General features: G+C 40.1%; 1 protein-coding gene across 1 annotated transcript; it reads right to left on the bottom strand.

Annotated features, from left to right (window-relative positions):
- Nucleotides 1–16,437: 16,437 nt before the first annotated feature.
- Nucleotides 16,438–17,466, bottom strand: LOC111232804 (complement C1q-like protein 4). Its single transcript, XM_022760457.1, has 4 exons — nt 17,460–17,466; nt 17,210–17,317; nt 16,961–17,101; nt 16,438–16,871 (listed from the first exon to the last, which is right to left on the bottom strand). Exons 1-4 carry the CDS (start codon nt 17,464–17,466, stop codon nt 16,438–16,440), a joined length of 690 nt encoding a protein of 229 aa, XP_022616178.1.
- Between the last annotated feature and the right edge of the window lie 360 nt (nt 17,467–17,826).

Genomic DNA, 17,826 nt, shown 5'->3' with positions numbered 1-17,826 from the left:
AGGGGGAGAGAGGGAGGAGGAGAGATTAAACTTTAAGAAAATCGAGAATGTGGATGTGGAAAAGAGTTTTACGGTGTTAGTTTTATCCCACATCGCAGGGAAGGAACAATGTCTAAAATGACTGTTTCTGTATTTTTGAACAATGAGGAGGAAGGGAAGTGGAGAGGAAGAAAGAGAGGAGAGACAGAAGGAGAAGAGAGGAAAGGAAGATGGAGAGAATAGGAGGAGAGGAACAAACAGAATAAAGAAAGAAGGAGAGGAGAGAGAAATGGATAAGAGTGAGGAGGAGTAGCAAACTCATCATCATTCAGACAGAGAATTCCATGTAAGTCCTGGGTGCTTCAGTAGCTGCACCCAGTGTGTGTGTGTGTGTGTGTGTGTGTGTGTGTGTGTGTGTGTGTGTGTGTGCGTGTGTGCGTGCGTACATGTAAACCCCTCCACCCCCACTCGTGACATTTCCATCACTTCCATTCCATTACAGACACTTGTTGGCACGCTGCTCCTGTTCGAATATAAGAGCCGTAGAACGCACACTTATAACTGCAGTTTTCTACCTCAGTGGAAAGTCTGACGTTAGATCACACTCAGGATGAGAAACTCATGTGTAACCACCCTTACTTAAACACACTCCATCATCGGTGTACACAAGTATATTCACATGGACATGAGGTAAATAATGAAAATACTCATTCCTTTCTGATATTAAGAAAACAACCTTGCCAATATCACAAAATACTTCTCTCCATGGGCGGAGCCAGACATTGAAAAACATTCAGGGCTTAGCCCCAACTTAAGTCAATATTCGGGGGACAAGCTCCCCCGGGGATTTTCTCTTCTCATTCACAGCAGCTACATGCGCTGTTTACTGTATCAAGCCATTTTTACATCATTTGGGAAAAACATGATAGTTACCCTAGTTACCCGCATCATATTTTGAATTTAATTGTTCTCTGTCTCCATCATTCTGAAACCACAACACAATAGATTTTTGACAATGACAAATTTTCCCTAATGTCACATAAAAAGAGGCAAAAATTGTCGAATATAAAATATAAAAAATATTTTCTTACACTAAAATGAGTGTTTCAAATTTTAAGCTTTATATCCAATTCAAAATCTGTATGAGACCTGGGGGGGGGGGGTACTCTACACAGCCACTGTAGATTATGGGGTTAGTGAGGGAACTTAGAGGCTCAAAGTAATTTCAGCTATATTTAAATTAAAAAGAGTAATGCAATTCCTGCATTCCACATTTTCATTTGTCACTTCTGACATTTAATTAATATTTTACTGGAATACACATCTGCTGATTCTTCACAAAGTCAGTAGATTCTCTCTGATTTCTAGCTTTAGGACAGATAATACAGATTTAACTGTCCTTGGGCCCAGGAGTAACACGTGACATTTAAGCCTTTCATTTAGTCAAAAATGGCTTTCAAATTAATGAACTGTATATTTATAAACGTGATTATTATTTAATGGTTTGAGAAAATGTTCATTTCTTGATGTGTTATGTAAACAGTGCGACATTTACTCGCCTGGATGTAAAATAGGCAAACACAAACATTTGCATATCACAAACTGAATATCATTAAAAGGGAAACCATGATTGTAGTTTATATTCTAAGCATACATTTATAGTAATTACTGTAAAAGTATGGAGTTATTTCTGTGCCTCATTCCTGAGGGCTCAGTGGGACTTTTTGTGCACAGACAAATACATTTTGCAAACACACAAATTATATTTTGAAGAAAAAATATTTTTGAGCAAATAATACCGTAACATGAGCAAACTAAAATCTATTCTGTGCGGAATCAATCTATTTTTCAGTTTTCTATTATCCACAATATCAATGTGTGTTACTCAGTTTTAGTCAATTCTATGAGAAGCTGCTAGGCCAAAATTTAATACTTCACTTGCACATACAAATATACCGGTACTAAGCTCTTGCACATACATGCATACTATCAGGGATATACTGTACATGTATACATATAGTCATGCGGGTGTGGGGCAGTAGCCTAAATAAGCCACTGGGTGTGGCATTTGCGATGTTTATTCCAGTGTGAATCCCGGTTTTGGTGTTGTTTGACCGCTGTGGGGCACCGTAGTTTTGAGGTGAGTTCCGCGTGGGATGCCAACTTGGTTCAATGTTTTCTTCTCTCACGGTACAAGGTAAGCAGTGTGAACAGCAGCCTGCATCATATTAAAATATCTCCATTTAAATCACACTTCCAGTCTTTATGTTAAAACGATCGGTAAACAACTTGTTAGTTAACAGTTTGCCATGGGTCTGAGACGTGAGCAGTTGCATTTCCTGTCTTAAGTTTGTTCGTAATATTGGCTAGCCGGCTAGCTTTCTGTGCATCAGAGTGGAAACGGTAGGCATGCTATTCATCAGCTAATTACTTTAGCTAACTAAAACGCAAATCCACAAGCGTAGAGAAAAGAAAATTGATTCAAAAATGTTTGTTTGAAAGTTGTAAATATTAGGAAGATATTCACTAATGCTTTTCATTTATTTGTAAATTAATTGAATGCATTCACACATGTTTTTATTCGTGAAATTTGTTTGTATATCTGTTTTATATTTGTAAGATATTTTTGTGAGTTTACAAATGTATTTTTATTGTTATTTACTTGTGGAAGTTTTATATCTACAGATCACACATTTACTCACTGATTGTCAATCAGTCCACATAAATAATATTGAGACAAAATCTACCTCCATACCAAAGTTTTCTCATCTCATTTCCCCTTCTCTCCTTCCTCTCTTTCTCTCTCACTCCTCCCTTTCTACTCTCTTCTTCACTCTTCAAATCCAGACTTCCTTTCTGTCTTCTTCTCACTCATTCTCCACCCCTCCCCTCCTGGTTCTTCATCACATATGTTTCTCCTCTCTTCTTTTTTTAACTTCAGGTTTTCACTGCTTTTCTATTCCTGCTTCCTCTCCTGGTCCACAGGTTGTCCTGTCCACTCCCCGCGCTCTCTTCCTCATTTTCCCTCATGGCTCGCCCAGCTCACCAAAAATGAAAAATATAAATCTCACCAGTACAGTACTAATAGAGCTCCATTTATTTGCCGGTCCAGTCAGAGAGACTGAGAGGAAATGACACCAAGTTGAAGTTATAAATATAAATATTGTTATAATAAACGTCATATAAGATTTGGGGCTTTTGGGAAAACATCCGGGGCTGGAGGCCCATAAGCCTCCTCCTCACTCCGCCTATGCTTCTCTTATAATCACAAGAAAACAAAAAACATCTATTTTGTTTCATCTGTCTGTATAATTTTGGTTCTGTGATATTCATGTTATATGGCTTTGTTCTTCTCATGCACTGTTAATCCGCCTCAGGGTTAGGGTCTGTAAAACTCACCAATTAACACGTTGCATCACTTTTGATTAACAGATACAAAAACTAAAGTATAACATAGCTAGCTGTTGCTGTTTTACAGTCTCAGTGCTAAACTAAACTGACATCTCCTAACTGTAACTTCATATTTAATGGACAGATATGAGCACTATCAATCTTCTCATCCAGCTGTCAAGTAAGGAAATTAAATTTTGTATTTTCCAAAATGTCCTACTACCCCTTTAAAGTAACAACATGGGTCCACATTTAAGCTTCTTACTGGAATGACTGGTATGTATTTTTGTGTGTGCGCACCTGTTTGTGTGTGTGTGTGAGAGAGAGAGAGAGAGAGAGAGAGTGTGTAAGCTGCTCCTACATCATGTGTTTATTCAACTGAAAGAATTTCCTTAACCTGGCAGTGGTTTATATTCATTTGTAATGAGCTTCCATGAAAGGCACTTGTTTACAGTGTTACACAATACTGTAATAGGCCAAATGTTAGCAGCAGCAGCAGCAGCAGTGTTATGATCCATTGTAATCATTCCCAAATGATATCAAAGCCTCTGACTGCTACCTATTTCCATTCATGGATGGTGTGTGTGTGTGTGTGTGTGTGTGTGTGTGTGTGTGTGTGTGTGTGTGTGTGTGTGTGTGTGTGTGTGTGTGTGTGGGGCCAGTGGGCTGAAATACAAATTAAAATAGAAAATAAATGTACCTCACCTGTCAAATAAACTTTTATTGTGTCCAAATCAAAACAACTTCACACTTCCTCTGTACACAGACCATCACTGTAGTTGTAGCATATATTTTTTTAATGATGCAAACATTTGCAAACATGTGACTTTTTGTTTCCATGCAATGTAAAAATGTGTTTTTCTTTGCATTTGATCATAAATGCCTGCCCACATGCTTGAGTCTATGTATGTACAACTTACCCTGTTTATATCTACTGTAGGGGTTCTATAGGGCTTGTCATCTGGTGGGTCAACATGTGAAAAAGCTGCTAGTTTTTTTGATCTCAGCTGAGCATGTATAAATGGATTCATTCAAGCACGGTCCTGGAGTAAGAGAGGTTTAGTAGCCTGGATCTCAAACTGGTTTATTACTCATAATTTAAAGGGAACAATGGGTACAATATGTAACCAGTGAAGATATTGTAGTCCAGGTATTTACAGAGCTTCCTCCCGGACACTAGCTCCACATAGACCTGATCGCCTCTCTGCAGCTCCAGTACCACAACCTGAGAACATACATGGTGATCAGTGACGTTTCACTTAGCGATTATACAAAATAATGTCAAAGCCACAAGGAAATGGCTTTTTTTCAACTTTCAATTTGATCTGTAAGTGAAATATTTGATCACTAGATATATAGAAAAACCAAAATATGCTCATGTTACTTCACTCTTGTTTTCATTTACTTCTTACCTGAGTGGCGCTGTCTTCACCATCCTCTCGATTGTTCTCCCACACACTGGCTGTTGGGTTCGCATTGAGCATCAGCTGGACCTACAGATTTAAACAAAACACAAAATTACAATAGAAACGACCTGCTATTGCTACGTGGATAAACCAGCTGAATGTAGTCTCAAATCAGATATTTGTTAAGTTTATCTGGTTCGTTTACTTTGTGGTAGAGGCGCTTATTCTCCTCCACGGATGAGTAGACTGTGATGGAAAAGACATAAACACCAGCACAGGGGGCAGTGAAGACACCTGTGGAGTGAGGGGAAGAGTTAGTGGAACTGCAAGGATATATGTTTTACATGAGCCTTTAATCTGAAATGATGGGTAAATGATATGTGTATGTTTCTTACCCAAGGAAGGGTTATATCCCATGCCATCGTTAAGAGTGACGGTGGCATAGGGTATTGGCACATTAGTATTGAAAGGACCAAAGCAGTGATCAGTAGATCCAGGAATTGCAACAGCAATATTTGGGTCTATGGTGGCTTTGAAGGCAACCTTGACGCCAGCTGGAAGTAAGAGAGAGACAGATTTTTTCTACAGCAAAGCTAAGTGTCCAGTATCCGTTTTTTGTGTATATTGCCGTACATGTTGGTCTAAGACTCCCATCCATCAGCGTAAGTGTGTTTACCTGTGAGCGCCTGCACTCTCTCATTCAGTGTGCTGATATCGTGCCACAGATATTTAATCCTAATGAAGGTATCCTCTTCTACTTGGTAAAAGTCATTGGCTCCACAGCAGCATCCACGCTGGCGATTGAAAGTACAGTTGCAGTCCCATTTGTCACAGGGCAGAGGCCCCTTCCACTGCACTGGGACGGGATGGAGGAATGGTGAGAAAGGAGAAGAGGGGGAACTGAGAGTTACAACATTGGGTTTATAGGTGTGTAACTGAGCCAGGTTGAAGCAGGAGTTTGCTGCAGATGAATATTCTTGCTCTGATGACTTTATCAAATAAATTAAAGATTAAAAATAGCACATATTTGGGTTACAAAAGACCTACATCTGGATAATATGAACATTGAAATTGAAATGTATGTGCATATACTGATGGATGATTAAAATGTGGCGGTTTGTGTGGCTTACGTGCAGCCTGTTTCAGCATTTCAGTGGTGGAGGATTGGGCCTCCACACGACCACAGAGAAACAGAGACCCCAACAGGAACAAAGCCGGTAATGCAGGCATCTGAAAAGAAGTATTCAGAATTGGATTAATCATGAATTAATATGCACCCAGACGAGAGGCAACATGGTCAGTGCAGTCCAGTCACTAAAATACATCTTTAGTATCACTTGTTGGACTAGTCAGGGTCACATTATTTTGGTTCCCTGGCCACAAATACACTGTATGGTTTGGCTCTCATTAACTGTCCAACACCATCCATTATGCAATTAATTGAGTGTAACCTGCCCACATTGAAATAATGTTTTATTCATTTAAATGTCTATGTAACCTAGAAGTCTACTGAACATTCACTTTGAAACCAAATTTTCCCTGGTTTTAATTTCAAACTCTAGACAGTTTTCAAGCCGCAGTGTTTACTACCTAGCTGAAACAAATCACCTGTGTCTTGTAGGTAAGATATCTGCCAAGCATTAATTAATCAAAGCTAACCAAGTTAACTAACTGCTCTTAAAGAAAAGCAGACATCTAGCAGCTAAAAATATGTCTGTGCCAAAACAGAGCTAAAAGATGAGATTACATTAATTTAGGTAGGTTTGTTTTTTACCCCAGTGGTCAGAAGTCAAAAAAATAAACATAAAATAACAATTAACATACAGGTAAAACAATCCAGAAGTAACAGGAAATATATATAACACAATTGACTTGGTGCTTAATGCCTTAATTGTGCTTTAAGATACATAATCTAACAATAACTTGCTATATTTAAAAAAAAAAAATGACCTCCAAACTCAAACCCATTCTGTCCAACCTGTGTTTGTGTCACAAAACCACATAATTCAAACACTACACCCAATAATTAGCAAAAAGATTTAAAAGAGAAAAGACAAAGCTTTATCATTTGTGACAGTCTTTATCAAGGCTATTGCATTGGTTGGTGGTTGACAACCTGAGTGACCAATTTTGGACGGCTTCTCTTTTAAGCAATGTTTGGTGAGAGATATGAGAGGATAGAAACATAAAACTTACTGTTTTTGTTCCTCCCTGTCCTTGTTCTGAAAGACTGTCAAGTTCTTGTGAGTTTGAGTTTGTGAAACTGAGGGTCAGAGTTTTAAAGCAGGCGTTGGTTTTTAGCTTCTTACTGATGCACTACAGGTGATCCTCCCCCTGAGGAGGCGAATCACAGAAGCTCCGCCTCACACACACACAGGTTTTACAGCCAAAGATCCACACTCCAGTTACCAAAATAGCCAGGTGCATCCCCGGTAACACAGTACAGTAGATGTTTTTCCTTTAGTGTGAAAGAACAAGAATTGATTTTGTTGCACCTTTCAGCACCTTATTGTTGGGACCATAATACCTCTAATCAGGACAGTGGTGTCTGGTTGCCGTTTTTCAGAGGACACCAGCTGGTGGACATTGTTGTCAGGTCCCTGAGGACATTATGGTCTGCAGATGAGAAGACAGAGGAAGCAGATAGGAAAGAGTTATTGGTCCATTGATAAAGGCCTACATCTGACAACAATAGAAACTGTCACCCGGTTCTCATGCTGAGACAGAAGGAAGAGAGAAGTGATACTGAGTTTTCCCATAGTTATTTTCCCTTTGGATATTGCTGGAGACCCAGATGTACTGATTGTAGTTTGTTTCTTGGCTGAAGTTCACTCCACATTCATGCGAATGAAATGATCTTGAGTTGCATTGCAATATTTAGTCAATAATGGCGCACAAAGCGATTATCAGGAACAGCAAGGTGTTGCCATCTTTCATCTTGTGTTTCAGTGACAGATTCAAGAAAATACATAGAAGTGCAGGATTTGTTGCACAGGTCAAATAAAAAAAAAAGCTGGGTGCCATCTTAATCCTGATTTAGAGTTGGTTGTTCTACATTTCTTTTGTTAGCTGACTGTAGAGCTGTTGAAGACCTTGAATGTTCTTATGGTGTTATTTGGGTGAGGTTTGGCAATGGGGAGACTTTTAACCTTTGCACAATCAATATAACAATATAACAAAAAAAAAATGTTCTTGCACAAAAACATTCTCAGTCTGGCTTGGTGCTAGGCATGGCAATCTCAGTAGGCCAGCTGCCCACCACGTAGATCACGTCTGACGCATCAACCATTACAGATGTGAAAATGAACTTTCTGACTTTGTAGCGCCACTGGGACAATTTTTATTATTTGTCCAATACATCAGCATAACCGCAGCCTTAGTATAGATTGAATTTTCATTCATGTTTAGGATTGCTATAGGAAAATCAACTTGAACATAGTCTTTGTAGGAGTACTGGAGGTTTATTCACATGTATTGCTCTTTACATATTTACAGATCTCAAAGCAAAATACCAGTGCTGTCATTCATCTCTGCCGGTTTTTTGTAACCTGGAGTTGCACTGTCATTTGCCCTTGTTTTCCCTCCCCAGTCCTATTAGATAACAAGGTGTTTACTGTGTAGACTTTTCAAGCTTTCTTTGCTCCTGGGGCAATGCATTGTCTACATGTATGGAGTCCCAAGTCAGCTAACCTGGTTCTTCACATAATCTGATCTGCTAGATGGAGGCCATGGTGTATCAGGTGTTTTATGTCTGCTTTGTATACATGAAGTATCATGGTGCAAAACAATGTTAGATGCATTTTTGAGCTGTTCAAAAGGGCCCAGGGTTGCCAGAAATTTGTGATTAAAATTTTGGGGGGGATCCACACATAGTAGCTTGAGTGTCTTTGGCTAACGTGGCTCTCTGGATCAATTTATCCAATGATACTTTACATCAGTAGCACCAAGTCTACACCTGGTATTAAAATGCGATCTGTAACCAGATATGTTATCCAGATGATAAATGATCCGATCTTTAAAGAAGGTGTTCACACCTACCTAGGCTTTAAAATAAAGTTGAAAGGTGAACCCAGAGGTAAACACAGCTCTGAAGTTTTCTCTCAGCTCTACAAAGATTTTTGCAGCATCTTTCAGATCATTGTTGTAATTGTCCAGCCCACAGTTTAAAACTATTTTAGTTTACCGTCAGTGCTCTCATCAGTGTTACTTTTCGGCCACACAGTTAGAAGCACCACGCAGCAGACAGACAAAAGTTTGCATCATGATAATGTACCAACCCCTCATAGGTTGGTGGTGACCAAAAACAGAACTAAAAGAGAGAGAATATTGGATTTACATTCACCAGCCGACCAAAAATACAACTTCAGATAAATACTAATAAATAATACATTTTGTTTCGTCTGCTGGATATGATAGTAGGAGACTGTTTCCTAAACTTTGTCATGGCAACTATACAGGTGATGACATGTCAGTGTTGTGTCAGCTTGTTTCAGCTGCATAAAATTAGCATGAGTGCATATATTCAGTGTCCTGTAACATTAACTCTTTCCATTGTGATAGCTGTGGTTCAGAGTTCAGAGGTCTTTATTGTCCCTCAAGGGGAAAGTTGATCCACAGTAGAAGACACACAAACAACATGCAAGAGAACATTGGACATTGATCACAGCAGTTACAGCAAACAGCTAAATAAATAAGATGTATCTGTTCATTAAAAGTGTCAAACCACTGGAAGGTGCAGTCAAGGTTTAGGTTTATTTATTGCTCTTTGATATGTTTAAATCTATTGCTTTTAACCCTAGTGGACCTGTATCTCTGCCCTGCAGGGAGACAAACAAATTCCTCCAAGAATGGGTGGTCAGAACTTACAGAACATCATCTGCTGAAGTCATGAAGCTTATTATTTATTTATTAACTTTAACAATATTAGACAGATATTTAATCCTAATGAAAGTATCCTCTTCTACTTGGTAAAAGTCATTGGCTCCACAGCAGCATCCACGCTGGCGATTGAAAGTACAGTTGCAGTCCCATTTGTCACAGGGCAGAGGCCCCTTCCACTGCACTGGGACGGGATGGAGGAATGGTGAGAAAGGAGAAGAGGGGGAACTGAGGGTTACAACATTGGGATTAGAGGTGTGTAACTGAGCCAGGTTGAAGCAGGAGTTTTAGAGTTAAAGATTTCTTTTTTTTTTTTTACTCATTTTGGTTTCATTTTTAATTTAATTTAATTTTAATGACTGTCTCTATAAACATCTGTAAAACTTAAAAAGTCATATATTTAAATGCTGAACCTGTACCTGTGCACTTAATGTTATCATTAGTATTTTTAATGTTGTGAACGTGTGTCGTAAAAGGCCTTAAAATTACTGTCTAACTAAACATTAACATACTGTATGTATCTCATTATATGTATTATATTGTAATCTACACTTTATTATGGACTCTAGCTCACCTGGGTAGTGAAATCATTTTAATTTCACTTCATGTTGTTCTGTAAGAAGGGTTCATACACAGAGTAACCAAAACTGTCAGGAAAGTGCTTTATTTCAATGTTTATATGTTATTTACTAACATCAGACAGGAGAGTAAGGGTTATACTTCAATACTTTCATTTTGTCAACAATTTCCTTAATGACATCACATATCTTTTCAGTTAAAACAAAATCAAATGCTTTGTTCCAACTTATTTATTTCCTTGTGATTTTACATGGTGCACTGGTGTTTAGTTTATTCCTCTGAAACATTACACAACATCATTTCAACAAGAAGCAACAAAGATTCTCTTTGTAAGCTTTCAAATCAAAACATGAATCCAGATGTGATGGATTAAAGACCTGGCTTCCCCCAAGAAGAGCAGATTGAGATGAGATGAGGGCGCAACAGACAGATTTCATCTAGCAGACTCTAACCTTGTTAGTTGGGCAAGAGTTGGTATAAAAACCAGCGCGCTACACTTTCCTAACTTATTCAGTAGCATAAAGCAGAAAGGCGCTGAAAGTGTTAAAGAAGCTGTTGTATTCGCAGAGGAAACAACCTTCAGGCAGGTTGACAGCCACCTTGTCCCCAGCCATCAGTTGCAGGACCAAAACAACAGTGGCACTGTCCTCTTGGTCATCTCTGTTTTGCTCTCTGGATTGGCTCACCACCTGGCCGTTCACCTGCAGGCAGGCGCAGGCAGCCAGGAGTCTGCCAGAAGAACCAGCGTCACTGTAGATGGTAATGGCAATGGTGTAAACACCAGAGTGGGGCACGGTAAAGATACCAGTGTCCACACTGTAGCTATCACCCAGGTTAAGGAAGACATGCTTGTAGATGATGTTGGTGTTCAAAGTGAATGGGCCATAGCACTGAAAAGTAACATCATTGAAGAGAGCGACAGAGAAGGCAGTGCGGCTGGCTGGAGACGCAGAGGGGAGAAGAGAAGACAGGTTAGAAAAGCAAACATTAAGCAAAATCTAAAGTGTGTTTTATCATCTGAACTCTTTCCTGCTATGTGTAACTCATGCATGTGTCACCAACCTTCAATATCGCAGAGACTTTGCTTTGTTTGTAAGTATTCCTTCTCCAGCTTGGCCAGGGTCATGTTAAAGTACATCTTGATCATGTTCACCTTTTGCTGGATCAGACAGCAGCCACAGGAGCCCTGGTCCATGCTGCACGCTGAACGCAAACACACGTAAATACATTTGGAGATTAAAAAAAACATGCGCAGACACTCTGATTATGTACCCACAATTCCTCACCATCGCCTGTGTTGGGTTCTGGTGTTGTGAGGGGAGGTCCATTCCAGGGATTAGAGAAACCAGCAAAAGCTGCACGCAGCAGACAGAGCAATACAATAGCTGGGGGGGTAAGAGCTTTACATTAGATGCCTGTTACTGTACTGTTACATATCTGAACCATTGCTACCTCTGTAAATGTATTTAGTCTCACCTCTCATGTTGACGCTAAGTGATAACAGCTTCAGGAGGATGGAAGGTGTGATAGACTGAACGAGAGAGGAAGTGTCATGGATATATATTTTTCTCAGAGCTCCTCCCTTGTTTTATTCCTCCTCTTCTGAAATCGCTCCTCCTTTTCTTTTTCTTTTAATCATCTGCTTATCTGCCTTTATAAGCGTATCACTATGGATGTTTTATCGTCATCACCAGGTGCTCTCACTTTCTAATATCACACTCAAGCAGACACACACACACACACACACACACACCCTCCTGGGCTTTGTGTAGTTGATGCAGGCCAGGTATCATCTATTGTCTGCTACTGTCTGGGGAAAGGTGTCTGTGCAGTCTCATCAACAGACAAAGAAACGGTTTGAAGAACCTCATTATAGTTTAATTGAAATTCTGTGCCACATGTAGGAAATCACAAAACAGCATCATTGTCTCATTTGTCATTTTATATAAAAATATATCCAATTTGATAAAATGGTTAACTGCACTCATCCTACTAGAAGCTGTTGCTGTCTTAGATAATGAAGAGTCTGTATTAAATACGGCTTTAAAATAGGCGGAAATCTTTATATACTGTATGTAATAGGTCACTCTCACTCTCATTTAACCCTGACACATTCTTCTTCTGTGCTTCTGTGATCCATCATAGCTATGTTGTGTCCAGAGTTAAGCATTAAATACAGAGGGAGATATATTAAAATAGTCCACAGTGTATTTCAGATATTGTTGGGCATTAGTCTTTAAATAAAGATCTTAACAACATGTTACTGTCGTTGCGCTGGATTTATTATATTTAGACTTTATCTGTGTGTTGATGTACATGGCATCCTTTTAAATTCACTGTGAGGAAGGTGTAATGACACAGCGTAACTGAGGGGCTTCGATGAAATGTTTTATCATGTGTAACTCAAACCCAAAATGTTCATTATATTAACCATTATCTTATTTTTATAATCCAGCATCAATGTCTTTAATGTAGGCATCACTTTTTCATCTTTGGTTTCTTTGATGGGGATGGAAACAATTCACAATGCCAGCTAGTTTCTTCAGAAGTCTGTTTATTTTATTTTGTTGGTAAGTCTCAGACACAGATTTTTTTTAAATTCATATTTCTATCACAATGTGCATCACATCATTTCAGTGAGTTAAAGATCAACAGCTAGTACAAACAAGATACTTGATATGTGACATGAAAAAGACATGAAACACAGGTTTAAAAGGTTTGCAAGCTCATACAAGGCGTGGGTTGAATCCAGATAAAAATCAATTACTCAGGGGGTGATATAGAGTATATCAGACAAAGATTAGGGGCTACAAGTCATGACCGTCACCAGAGAGAGATGTCGTCTAGCAGGCTGAAACCTTGTCAGTACAGGGCATGAGATGGTACAAAGCTAACTTAGTCAGTAGCATAGAGCAGGAAGCCAGTGAAAGTGTTAAAGTGGCTGTTGTTATCACAGATAGAATATCTTTTGAGCAGGTTGACAGCCACCTCATCCCCAGCCTTCAGCTGCAAGGCCACAACGACAGTGGCGCTGTCCTCAGTGTCATTGCCATTTTGTTCGAGGAGTGTGGCCATCGCTTGGCCGTTGACCTGCAGATTAGCACTTGTGGCCATTTTACCAGAAGTAACAACGCTGAAGATGGTGACGGCGAAGCTGTAGACACCAGAGCGAGGAGCAGTGAAGATACCTGTCTGCATATTGTAGCTGTCGCCCAGGTTGAGGAAGACATGTTTGTAGACGATGAGCTTGTCGTCACTGAAGGGGCCGTAGCAGCTCAACATTTTGTCATCAGTTAGAGCGACAGAGAAGGCGCTGCGGCTGGCTGCAGAGAAACAGTCAGGTTAGAGGTATAAGAAAAGGATTTGATGATGTTCTGCACTGTCTCCTGGTTTGTGTAACTCACCTCTCATGTTGTTGAGGTTCATCTTTGCTGCTGTCAGCTCCTTGTTCATTTCTTCAATGGTCAGGTTAAAGAACCACTCCAACCTTTTTATATTTCTCTGAAGCAGACAGCAGCCACAGGACGACTGGTCCTCAAGACACACTGCACACACACACACACACACACACACACACACACACACACACACACACACACACACACACAGGGCACAAAATACATTAGCTTGCAGATGAGACTGTGCAGAATCACTGACAATGTATAGACAAAAAGGACAGACTTATTTCCTTAACAGTCTCTCACTATCGCTTGTATCGGCCTCTGTTTGCTCTGGTTGCACTGTTGTCTGCGGTGTTGTCTGGACAGGTCCATCCCAGGCATATTGTGTATCCCCACCAAAAGCATGCAGCAGACACAGCAATACAATAGCTGGGGGGGAAAGAGCAAAGCTATAAACCACTAAACCCAGAAAACACTTTTCTTTTAATCACTCTTGAACCATTTTATGTTAAAAGCATTATATTATAAAAGATCACTAATAAGCAACCTACAGTCAGAATATTTCTAACCTGAACTACTTCTGTTATGTCGGACTTTTCAGTTGAAAACTCATTGTGAAGTCCAAGTTCTCTATGAAGCTCCAACCATCTCCCTCCTAGATATTATGCCACTGTAAGTGCAACTTGTATCTCGTCTCACCTCTCATGTTGATGCTGGTAAAAGACCAAAGCTTCACAAGGATGGAAAGTGCGTTGACTGATCATAAGACAGGAGTTGGGGATATATATTTTTTGAGGAGCCCCTCCCTTGTAACCTCTCAGTTTTATTCCTCCTCTTTTTAATGTCGCTCCTCCTTGTTTTAATTTATTGTCCGCCCCATTTGGCTTTATAACTTTATAACTGGAGATGTATTTCTTCATCACTAGGGGCCCTCATTTTCTAAAATTCACACACAATCAGACACACACCCTCCAGGGCCCTTTGTTGTTGATGCCAGCCAGGTATCATCTATCACCTGAGATGAGATGTACTGTATGCAGAGTTCAGTGTTCTCATCAGCAGCCAGACATTATGGTTGGTAGAGCTTCATGTTTGAAATTATTTTTATAGACGTACAGGATTTTTGAGCCATGCACTGTCTGATTCGGCGGCCCAGTCCAACCACCTGTAGCTACCACGGCTGCTTTCTTGGATTGCCACCTCACAGTTGTATGCCTTCGCCAACCAACCAGGAAATACGGTCACAGTCTCCCCTTCCTGAGTTACAGTGTTGTATAATATCCAGAAGTGTTTTTGCAGAACATTATGATGTCACAGTGAAGTTGACCTTTGACCATTTGGATGTAAAATAACATCACTTCATCATTTCATCCCGTTAGACATTTGTGTTAAATTGTGTCATGATTGATGTATTGATTTGTGCTTTCAGGTCAGGGTCACCTTGAACTTTGACCTTTGACCACCAAAATCTAATGAGTCCAAGTGAATGTTTGTACCAAATTTGAGGAAATTCCCTCAAGACATTACTGAGATAAAAGCGAGACTTGTGTAGTCTATAAGTCCAAATACATTAGACTTGCAGCTGTAATGCATATCAGTCCCAGTAATCCTGGTGAGTGCAGACAGAACTATTGCTCTACAGCAAGAACATGCTGGTTTGAACCCAGTTTGACCAGTTTGTTGGGGGTTGCCACAATCCAAAAAAAAAGCCTACAGATTAAGTTACATCTAAATTTCTTGTAGGTGTTTAAATGTGTTTGTCAGTCTGGAAGTGTTCATCCTCATAGACATGCTGGCTGTTCAACTACATTCATATTTGCATTGTGATTCAAGTAGTTTATTTTGTGTCATATGTACATTGTCAATTTGCTAAACTAGATTTCGATCTAGGGTAGCTTTGCTATAGTTAATTGCATTAATTTCTTTAATTGTGCATAAGGTTTGACTTGAAATTAGCTACATATATTTAAAAATGTATTAAAATTGTATTGTATTAAAAATTCTGGAGCAACCGAAAAAGTCTTTTGTGGCTCCAATGGAGTGTAGCTGACTCCTCAACTCTGCTTGAGGCTACATTAACTGCTACTAGTGTTACACACCCAAATCTCCAACCGAACTGTTGGTGGTTGAGGTGCATTTTGGGTAATGAAAGAATGACGTTTTGTCAAGGAAGCAATGTGTGTCAATGTGCGTAAGAAAAAAGATGATATCTCTCGTTTGGCTGCATTTCCTTTTATCCTCTTTTCAAACCGTCCATCGTGACTCCAACAATGATATAGGCAATGCTAAATCAGTAGAGTCAATAGAGTATTATTTTAAATCTCAAGTAGATTAGTGCTTTTGTGGAGATTGAAAAGAAAAAACCTCTCAATGCTGGTATTTTGTTCAAAATTCTTCTTTATTATCTTGTCATTTTGCAGACCACATATTTCCATCACACAAAATCAGTCACTGGAAGATTTACAGCCACAAGAAAAAAAGAACGTGTGACATTAGATGTATGACATTGGGTGTAAGGAAAGTCAGGGCATGGACAATAGTAACAAAGGCTTACAACATTTTGAAATTTGATTTCTGATATTTGAAAAGGCTTCAAAAGCATTTGGACTTGAAGGATAATATTGAGCATGGCTATGATGAAATAAAACAATCAAAATGAATACGAGAGCATTATGTTGAGATGGGTGAGAGTACAAAAGATCAGATAGATTAGGGGATACATGGCACAGCTGTCACCTTGGATTCAAACCACGTCATTATGGTAACAGTTGGCACAAAACCCAGAGCAGCTACATTTCCCTAACTTAGTCAGTAGCATACAGCAGGAAACCAGTGAAAGTGTTATAGTGGCTTTTGTCATCGCAGAGGAAACATCCGATGGGCAAGTTGACAGCCACCTTGTCCCCAGCCTTCAGGTGGAGGGCCACAACAATAGTGGCACTGTCCTCTTGGTCTTGCATATTTCTTTCTCTGGGTCCTGACACCACCTTGCCGTTGACCTGCAGGCTGGCGCAGGCGGCCAGGCTGTTACCAGGAGAACCAGCGTCACTGTAGATAGTGAGGGCGAGGCTGTAGACACCGGAGCGGGGAACAGTGAAGATGCCCGTGTCCACACTGTAGCCGTCTCCCAGGTTGATGAAGACGTGTTTGTAGGCGATGAGCTTGTCGTCGCGGAAGGGGCCAAAGCAGTTCAAATTTTTCTCATTGGTCAGAGCGACAGAGAAGGCGCTTCGACTGGCTGGATGTGCAGGGGAAGAGAAATAAGACTTGTTATGAAGCTGCAATGGGTAAAGCCCCTATATAATGTAACTCATGCACTTATCTCACCTCTGATGTTGTTGAGGACGGTCTTTGATTTTGTGAGTTCCTTCTCCAGCTCATTGAGGCTCATGTTAAAAAACATCTTCATCCTGTGTATCTGCTGCTGCATCAGACAGCAGCCACATGACGCCTGGTCCGTAACACAGACTGAACACACACACATACACACACCAGGTTGAAGTTGATGCAGATCAGATTATGTGCAGACAGGACGAGTGTGTCCTTTGACTTGGAAAAAAAAAATCTGTCACTCACTATTTTCCGTGTTGGGATCGATGCCTTCTGTGCTCTTGCCAGGTCCACCCCATGAATAATCATTGGCTCGGACCAACGCTGATTCCAGCAGACACAGCAGTACAATAGCTGAAGGAAGAAGAGCAAAGGCATGTAGCAGAAAACTCAGAAAGGGAAGCAGATAATTGTACTCTCACATCTTAACATACAGTACATCTCCATGTCCATGTTAACTGTTGCAACTCTTTTGTCTTATTATATCTAGTCTCACCTCTCATGGTTACGCTAGCAACGGATGATGGCTCCAGAGGGACAGACGGTGTGAGAGACTGATGGAGGGTCAAGCTTCACAGCTATATATATGTTTCCCATCAATTCTGTCCATATGGCTTCAGGTAGCTCCTCCCCATTTCCTCTATTTTCCACCCTTTTTCACCCTCATACCTGTACACCTGTATACCTTAACACCTGTATGTATGCCTTTCATTATGAGAGGGGGCTTCACAGACTCACCCACACACATACACAGACACACCCTCCAACACTTTGTGTTGTAAATGTAGGTCAGGTATCATCTATCCTCTGAGGCAAGTTGTCCATGTGATTCAGTGTTCCCATCAGGACACAAAGATAGTGTC

The sequence above is a fragment of the Seriola dumerili genome, unplaced genomic scaffold (assembly GCF_002260705.1).
Source record: "Seriola dumerili isolate Sdu_G_001 unplaced genomic scaffold, Sdu_1.0 BDQW01000337.1, whole genome shotgun sequence".
Lineage (NCBI taxonomy): Eukaryota > Metazoa > Chordata > Actinopteri > Carangiformes > Carangidae > Seriola > Seriola dumerili.
Note: the sequence above shows the minus strand (reverse complement) of the source record. Positions and strands in the feature narration are given on the sequence as shown.